We start from the raw sequence: 9,275 nt of genomic DNA on the forward strand, positions 1-9,275 counted from the left end.
GGGTGCTCTGGTTTCCTCCCACAGTCCAAAGGCTAGGTGGATTGGCCATGCTAAATAGCCTGTAGTGTTCAGGGATGGGTGGGATGTTCTGAGAGTCGGTGTGGACTTGTTGGGCCCGTTTCCACTCTGTAGGGAATCTATGATTCTATTTCAAAGTAGTCATGCTGGCTCTCTGAGAGATAGCTATTCCATTGGCCCTCTTCCACTGACCTCATGACTCACTCTCTTAAATCCTTGTAAATTTATCCCCTCTCAACTCATTATCGCAATCTGTTTTGGAAGTTAATTTGTTGTCTCACAAAGTCCTTCCAGAAAGTTCCTGACTGCACATCCTCATTGTCTCCTCCCTTCCCCAACTACTGGGTTGTTCTGGAGAATTTGTTTGCGCATTTGCTTAAATTACAAAAGGCAAGAAACTGGCACAAACAGGAAACCAGTTGTGCTTGGTTCTGTGGGTGTCAGAGTGAGCAGGGCTGAATCTTGTCGTTTGTGACCCCTGTGCCTCACTGGAACAGTTGGTGAACCCATTGGGGAACACAGGGCCGTGTTCCCACTGCAGTGACACCCCTCTGCACTGAAGGCGAGGAAAGCAGACATGAGTTTGAGAACTCGAAAACATCACACCATCAGACACACCAGTAGCTTGTTGCAAAAGGCAAGTATTAAGACATGGAGCATTGAGAGAGGCGGTGTGTAGTGATAATGCCCCTGATCTAGTGACGACCCCAGAATGATGTGCTAACGATATGCTAATAGCTCAACTTGGAAGTAAAATAGATTAGAAACTTATTGTCATGTGTACATTTACTTGAAAAAAAAGTGAAAAGGTTTATAAACCACCCCACCAAGGCACCTATATCAATGACTGAAGTCATACATATTTAAACAAAAAGAGTAAAATTAAGACAAAGGCACAATTTTAAACCTGTTATTGGGGAAATGAGCCTGGTCAGGTGATTGGAGTTTCAGTGGGTGTGCATTTCAGGAACGGGTGACTGTAATTCCCTATGTTTTAAAGTTACTTATGAATAATAGCAAGGAAGAGTCTTCGGGTGGAAGTACTAAACTGGGGGAAGACTAACTCCCACAGTGTTAGGCGGGAAGTGGGGAATGTAGACTGGAGGCGGCTGTTTGAGGATAAATCCACATCTGGACTTGTGGGAATCTTTTAAAAGCCAGTTGATTAGGCTTCTGGACCAGTATGTGCCTGCAAAAATGAAGGATAAGGATGGCAAAATTCAGGATGACAAGAGAAATTGTGTACTTAATCAAAAACAAAAAGGAGACACAGGTAAAGTTTAGGAAACTGAAGACAGGCAGAACCCTTGAAGAATATAAAGACACCATGAAAGAACTCAAACAAGGACTTAGGACGGCTAAAGGGGACCATGAAATGACTTTGGCGAACAGGATTAAGGGAAATCCCAAGCAAGAGGGTAGGTTGAGAAAGATTACATCCAGTCAAACACAAAGGAGGGAATTTGTGTTTGGAGCTAAAGGAAGTGGGTTACTTAACAAATACTCCAAATCAATATTTACAAAGCAGTGAATAACACAGCTGCCTCGCAGCGCCAGGGAACCAGGCTCAATTTGTGCTCCTAAGATGCTGCTTGGCCTGCTGTGTTCATCCAGCTTCACATTTTGTTATCTTGATTCTCCAGCATCCGCAGTTCCCAATATCTCTGATACAATTTTAACCTCACTGCAAAGCCTCTTCCAGGGATGCCTAACCTGAAGAAGTTACCCTCCTCCCTCTGGACAAACCTCAGGGGATCTCACTCGCACTGCAACTCTCTTGTAATCTCTTTGGCCTTGATCCATCTTCGATCCGCCTCCCCCTTTCTCCCTATTTATTTCAGAACCCTCTCCCAATCCCCCTCTCTGATGAAGGGTCAAGGCCCGAAACGTCAGCGTTTGTGCTCCTGAGATGCTGCTTGGCCTGCTGTGTTCATCCTGCCCCACACTTTGTTATCTCGGGTGACTGTGTGTGTGGAGTTTGCACATTCTCCCTGTAACTGCGTGGGCTTCCTTTGGGTGCACCAGTTTTCTACCACAAGCCAAAGATGGTCATGCTAAATTGTCCCTAATGTGTAGATTAGGTGGGTTACAAGGGGATAGGTCTGGGTGGGATGCTCTGAGGATCAAGTGTGGATTTGTTGGGCCGAAGGGCCTGTTTCCACAGTGTGGGGACTCTATGATCGTATGAGAAGGACATGGTAGACAGTGAGTCTCCAGAAGGATATTTTGATATTCTATGGCTTGTCAATATTGAAAAAAAGTGTTGGGTTTTTGGAAAAGCATTAAAGGTAAGCAAGTCCCCAGATGAGACCTATCCCAAAATGGTGAGGGAGGTAGGTGGGGAATTTGCTGGGGCGTTGTATGAAATACTTGCATCCTGTTTAGTCACTGGAGAGGTTCCAGAATTCTGGAGAGTAGCCATTTGTGCTCTTTTGTTTAAGAAGGGCAACAGGGATATTCGAGTAGGTCACAGAGCACTGAGCAGTGGTAGGGAAATTATTGGAAAAGATTTTTAGAGAAAGGATTTACTCATGTTTTGAAAAGTATGGACTTATTAGTGATAGGCATCACAGCTATATGCAGGAATGTTCATGTCTCACTGACGTGGTTGAGCTTTTTGAGGAAGTGACAAAAATGATTGATGAGGGCAGGGCAGCAGGTGATGTCTATAAGGATTTTGATAAGGCCTTTTACAAGGTCCCTCATGGTAGGCTGAAACAGAAGGTGAAGCCACGTAGGAGAGACCACATTGTGAGCAGCGAATGCAGTAGACTAAATTCTGGGAAGTGCAGGTGAAGTGTTGCTTCTCCTGGAAGGTGTGTTTGGGCCCTTGGATACTGGGGAGGGAGGAGGTTAATGGACAGGTGTTGCACCTTCACTGGTTACAGGGGAAGGTGCCGTAGGGCTCTGGGGAGGTGTTGGGGTGAAGGAAGCGTGGACCAGGGTGTCCCGGATGGAATGGTCCCTGTGGAAGGCAGTCAAGGGAGGGGAGGGGAATATGTGTCTGGTGGTGGCAACTTGCTGGATGTGGTGGAAATGGTGTCTGATGATCCGGATATGGATGCTGGAGGGATGGTAGGTGAGGATAAGGGGGACCCTATCGCTGTTGTGGGAGAGAAGAGAAGGGGTGAGGGCAAAAGTGCGGGAGATGGGTCGGACGCAATTGAGGGCCCTGTCGATAACGGGGAATCCTCGGTTGAGGAAAGAGGTGGACATTTCAGAGGGTCCCTTGTCGAAGTTGGCCTCATCTGAACGTGTGCGACGGAGACGGAGGAACTGAGAAAATGGGATGGTGTCTTTACAGGAAGTGGGGTGTGAGGATGTACAGTCCAGGTAGCTGTGGATATTAGTGGCCAGTCTATCTCCAGAAATGGAAACAGAAATGTCAAGGAAGGGAAGGGAGGAGTCAGAGATAGACCAGGTGAAAGTGAGGGCAGGGTGGAAATTGGAGGCGAAATTGATGAAGTTTTCCAATTCTCGATGAGAGAGGGAAGTAGCACCGATGGTATCACCGTTGTATCAGAGAAAGAGTTGTGGGTGGGGGCCAGAATAGGATTGGAACAAGAAATGTTCCACGTCTCCCACGAAGAGACAGGCATAACGTGGGGCCCATGTGGGTACCCATGGCCACTCCTCTTACCTGAAGAAAATGGGAGGAGTTGAAAGAGAAGTTGTTGAGGTTGAGGACAAGCTCGGCCAAGTGCAGGAGGGTGGTGGCAGGTGCAGATGGTTCAGGTCTTTGCTCCAGGAAGAAGCGGAGAGCCCGAAGACCCTCCTGGTGGGGAATGGATGTAGAAAGGGATATAATCCATGGTAAAGAGGAGGTGGCTGGAGCTGGTAAACTGGAAGCTTTGAAACTGGCGTAAAACGTCAGATGATTCATGGATGTATGTGGGTAGGGATTGGACCGGGGGGAGAAGACCGAGTCAAGGTAGGAAGAGATGAGTTCTGTGGGGCATGAGCAGGCTGAAACAATGGGTCTCTGATGAAGGGTCTAGGCCCGAAACGTCAGTTTTTGTGCTCCTGAGATGCTGCTGGGCCTGTTGTGTTCATCCAGCTCCACACTTTATTATCTTGGAATTCTCCAGCATCTGCAGTTCCCATTATCAGTGTTACAATGGGTCTGCCTGGACAGTCCTGTTTGTGGATTTTTGGCAGGAGGTAGAAATGAGCTGAGCGGCGTTGGGGGACTATTAGCTTGGAAGCAGATGGAAGGAGATCACCAGATGAAATGAGATCTGTAACTGTAGTGGACACAATGGCCTGATGTGCCATGGTCCAGGGGAAGGACGGAGGAGGATTCTGAGAGCTGACCCTCAGCCTCTGCAAGATAGAGGTCAGTACACCAGACAACAACAACTTATCGGCAGGTTCAATAACAAAGTCAGGGTTAGATCTGAGTGCACGGAGCGTAGTCAGTTCGGAGGGAGATAGGTTGGAGTGGTCGAGAGGGGCAGTGAAATTGAGGCGACTGATGTCACGTCGACAAATCTCAATGAAAAGATTGAGGTTAGGTAAAAGGACGGAGGGAGGGGGCCAGGTGGAGGGAGAATGTTGGAGTTGGGCAAAGGGGTCTGTGGGACTGGGAGAGGGCTCTTGTCCAAAGAAATGAGCACGGAGGGGAAGAGGATGGAAGAAGGGTTCAACGTCATGTCGCACCCAAACTTCGTTAAGCGGGGGGGGTGGGGGGGGTCGCAGAGGGACAAACAACTGTGGGTTTTGCAAATCTGAAAAAAAAAGCACAGAAAATGATGGAAATTTTCTGGTCTGCCAGCAGCAGAGGCAAACATAATTAGCATTTACAGGCATCAAACATATTATGTTCTCCACAGGTGCTGCTGGACTGGCTATGTAAATGCAAACTGTTGTTGTTACCCAAACCATCACATCAGTGGAGAAATTATTGTAAAAGATTCTCAGGGACAAAACTGTATGCGTTTAGAAGCAAATTGACTTTTTATCAATAGACAGCGTAGTTTTGTGTGGGGGAGGTCATGCCTCACTAACTTGACCAAATCTTTTGAGGAGGTAATGAAGATGATTCAGAGATAATGGGAACTGCAGATGCTGGAGAATCCGAGTCAACAAAGTGTGGAGCTGGATGAACACAGCAGGCCACAGCACAAAAGCTGATGTTTCGGGCGTCAGGGAATTGTGATTGATGTTGTCTACACGGAATTTGGCAAAGCCTCTGACAAGGTCCCTCATGGCAGACTGGTACGAAAGCTGAAGTCATCTAGTATCAGGGATGAGCTGGCAAATTGGATACAGAACCGGCTTATTCATAAGACACAGAGGGTAGCAGTGGAAGGATGCTTTTCAGAATGGATGGTTGCGACTAGTGGTGGTCTACAGAGATCAGTGGTGGGACCTCCGCTGTTCATGATCTACATAAATGATTCGGTGGAAAATGTGGCTGGTCTAATTAATAAGTTGATCGACAATACAAAGATTGGTGAGGTTTCAGACAGAGGAGCATTGTCACTGGATATAGATCAGTTGGAGGCAATGGGCAGAAAAATGGCAGGTGGCACTTAATCCAATATGTGTGAGGTGATGCATTTTGGAAGGTCAATTTCAGGTGGAAATTATACAGTGAATGGTGGAACCCTCAGGAGTATTGATATGCAGAGGGATCTGGATGTGCAGGATCACTGAAAGCGGCAGTGCAGGTAGATAAGGTATTAAAAAATGCCTATGGGATGCTTGCTTTCATTGGAGGGGGCATTGAGTGCATGGATAGGCAAGTTTTGCCGTAGCTTTATAGAACTTTGGTTGGGCCACACTTGGAATATTGTGTACGGTTCCGGTCCCTACACTACCAGAAGGATAGATTAGATTCCCTACAGCGTGGAAACAGGCCCTTCGGCCCAACAAGTCCACACCGACCCTTGAAGCATCCCACCCAGATCCCTTCCCTATAACCCACACACCCCAGCTGTGGATGCTTTGGAGAGGGTACAGCTAAGGTTTACTAGGATGTTGCCTGGTATGGGGGAATTTTAGCTATGAAGAAAGGTTGGATAGACTGGGTTTCTTCTCACTGAATGCAGGAGGTTGAGGGGTGACATAATACAAGTTTATAAGATTGTGAACAGCATGTTTAGGATGGAAAGTACGAGGTGGACGGGTCAATTACTAGAGGATACAGGCTCAAGGTGCAAGAAGACGGGTTTTTCACACAAAGGGTGGTGAGTGCCTCGAACACACTGCCAGAGAAGGTGGTGAAAGCCGACACATTAGCAGCATTCAAGAAGCACTTGGATGGATATATAAACAGCAAGGACAGCGAGGGATACGGATCCTGTAGGTGAAAACAGTTTGAGTATGGATGGGCAAAACGTGCCCGTGCAGCCTTGGAGGGCTGAAGGGCCTGTTCCTGTGTTGTATTGTACTTTGAGATTTTTTTCCTGGTTTGTACCCAACTACTGGGATGACAGAGCATGCTCCTTCTCAATTCCCTTGACCCGTTATTTTCCCCAAAGTGTCAGAGGCTGAGGGGTGACCTCAGAGTTTATAAAATCTTGAGGGGCATGGATCGGGTAAATAGCCAAGGTTCTTGTCCCCAGGGTGGGTGCGTCCAGAAGTAGAGGGCAAACATAGGTTTAAGGTGATAGGGGAAAGACCTAAAAGGGAGCTAAGAGCTAGCATTTTCACTGAGCGCGATGCTTATCTGGAATCAGGTGCCAGAAGTAGTGGCGGCGGCTGGTACAACCACAATGTTTAAAAGGTATCTGGATGGGTATAGGGCTAGGGAGTGTTTAGAAGGACATGGGCCAAATGCTGGTTAATGGGACTAGATTAATTTAGGGTAGCTGGATGGCATGGTCAAGTTGGACCGGAGGGTTTGTTTCTGTGCTGTACAACTGTGTGACTTATTTTCTTGTTTGGCTTCAAACGTTGTTCTACACTCACTCCCTCCATTAAAGCCCCAAATAACTACCCCATCCAGTATCTCTCAAACTGATTAGAGATCAGCAATGATCTCACTGAATGTGAGAACAGTCTTGAAAGACTGAACAGCCTCCTCTGAATAATACAGCATAGAAACATGCCCTTTGGCCTGCCGTGTCTATGCTGACCAGCAAACTCTAAACTGCACCAATTCCATTTGCTCCTTAGCCTGCCATGTCCTGACATTTTAAGGAGTATCTGGATGAGCACTTAAATGTTGAGAGCATACCTGCCTCCACCACCCCCTCAGGCAGCATATTCCATGTTTTTAACCACCCTCCAGGTGAAGATATTTTCCTCAGATCTTCTCTAAACCACATGCTGCTCACCTTAAGCTCATGGCCTCTGGTCTTAAACATGAATGCCATGGGTTAAAAAATCTCATGATCTACTGTCTGCACCTCTCATAATTTTCAATAGCTCTCAATCAGAACCTTCCTAACATTTCTTCAGTTTCAAGAATGCCATTCAAGGGGTGGCACAGTGGTTAGCACTGCTGCCTCAGAGCATCAGGGACCCAAGTTCCATACCAGCCTCAGGTGACTGATGCTGGCACATTCTCCCCACATCTGCGTTCCTTGGGTGCTCCGGTTTCCCTCCACAGTCCAAAAGATGCGCAGGTTAGGTGAACTGGCCATGGGAAATTGCCCATATATTCCTGGGACTTGCAGGCTGGGTGCATTAGCTATGGGAAATGCAGGGTTGCAGGGACAGAGTTGGGGTTGGGATGCTGTTTAGAGTGGACGTGATGGGCCAAGTGGCCTGCTTCCACAGACATGCTATGTTCACTGGTATCAGCTGTTGACTCCGGGTTTCTTTGCCCCCTTCAGCTGCTTTGGTAGGACTGGAACTTTACTTTCAGTTTACCAGCCTTGAAACATGATCACAACACTGCCATACCCACAGAGAATTTACATTTAATGATGAAATTCTCCTTTCCTTCCCCTGTAACAGGCTTCAGGAGTCATGATTCTTAACGTTGGGGGTGAGATCTACACCACAACAGTAAGTACCCTGAGGAAATATCCTCGATCCACACTGGCCGAGCTGTGCAGCAATCCTGGCAAAGCAACCATCGACCAGAAAGGGAGAATCTTCATCGACAGAGAAGGAACGTTCTTCAAATACATCCTGGCCTTCCTTCGCAGCGGGCAGTCACCAACCCACTACATCCAGGAAATTTACCAGGAGGCCCTGTTCTATAACATCGAGCCACTGGTAGAGCTGCTGAAGGATTCGCCGGCATTGTATGGTGAGCTGGTCGGGAGGCAGCAGTTTTTGAGCGAGGTGCCAAATTACAGGGAGAACATCGAAGTGGTCATTCAGCTGGCCAGGGCGGATAGCGTGGGGTCTCGTCGATCCTGGGTGATGGCCTGTGTCATCAAAAACAAAGAGGATGAGGCAAAAGTCCTGGACGCCATTGATGATCTGGGCCCCAGCAAAGATACTCTGGTGAAATTCGGCCCCTGGAGATTTTCGCCAACAGTCTCCGATTTACTGGACTGCATCAAACTGGACATTGAGAAACGAGGCTACAATGTTTCTTACCAGCCCTACAAGGCAGGGAGAGGGCTGCTCTCCCACTCTTGCAACTTGTTCTATGAACTTATTTTCACTTGGTGGTAAATGCATTTACACAGTATTTACAGATAAGCCAAGAGGCCTGTGAGATCGTTCACGTTACAGCTCAGCCTCCTCATCCAGGTTCCAACTACATAATCCCCTACTTTTTGCCACCTTGTGTTTATCTAGATTCCCCATCTGTTCATCGATGTTGATTTGGGGTGGCACGGTGGCTCAGTGGTTAGCACTGCAGCCTCACAGCGCTTAGGACCGGGTTCGATTCCCGCCTCGGGCGACTGTCTGTGTGGAGTTTGCACATTCTCTCCGTGTCTGCGTGGGTTTCCTCCGGGTGCTCCGGTTTCCTCCCACAGTCCAAAGATGCGCAGGTTAGGTGGATTGGCCATGCTAAATTGCCCGTGGTGGTCAGGGGTGTGTGGGTTATAGGGGAATGGGTCTGGGTGGGATGCTTCAAGGGGCAGTGTGGACTTGTTGGGCTGAAGGGCCTGTTTCCACACTGCAGGGAATCTAATCTAATCTAATTACATCAGCTACTGTGGGGCAGTGAATCCCATAGGCAAACCATTGCTTGAAAAAACACTTTTCTCCTGAATTCCCAACTGGGTTTAGAGTTAGTGCTAAAGGGGCTGAAAGGCCCATCAAATCAGTGCTGATTCATCTACATTAATCCCACTTTCCCACACCAGGACCACAGCCTTGAATGTTATGCCATTTCAAGCGAC

General features: G+C 47.8%; 1 protein-coding gene across 1 annotated transcript; it reads left to right on the forward strand.

Annotated features, from left to right (window-relative positions):
- The first annotated feature begins 1,345 nt into the window (after positions 1-1,345).
- On the forward strand, positions 1,346-8,598 carry LOC125453075 (BTB/POZ domain-containing protein KCTD14-like). The gene is made up of 3 exons (XM_048532158.2): positions 1,346-1,436; positions 7,803-7,810; positions 7,927-8,598. Exons 1-3 carry the CDS (start codon positions 1,346-1,348, stop codon positions 8,596-8,598), a joined length of 771 nt encoding a protein of 256 aa, XP_048388115.2.
- The last annotated feature ends 677 nt before the right edge of the window (positions 8,599-9,275 follow it).

The sequence above is a fragment of the Stegostoma tigrinum genome, chromosome 6, assembly GCF_030684315.1.
Source record: "Stegostoma tigrinum isolate sSteTig4 chromosome 6, sSteTig4.hap1, whole genome shotgun sequence".
Classification (NCBI taxonomy): Eukaryota; Metazoa; Chordata; class Chondrichthyes; order Orectolobiformes; family Stegostomatidae; genus Stegostoma; species Stegostoma tigrinum.

Coding starts and splice junctions, on each gene's coding strand:
- LOC125453075 (XM_048532158.2), top strand. CDS start 1,346: ATGAAAGAACTCAAACAAGGACTTAGGACGGCTAAAGGGGACCATGAA.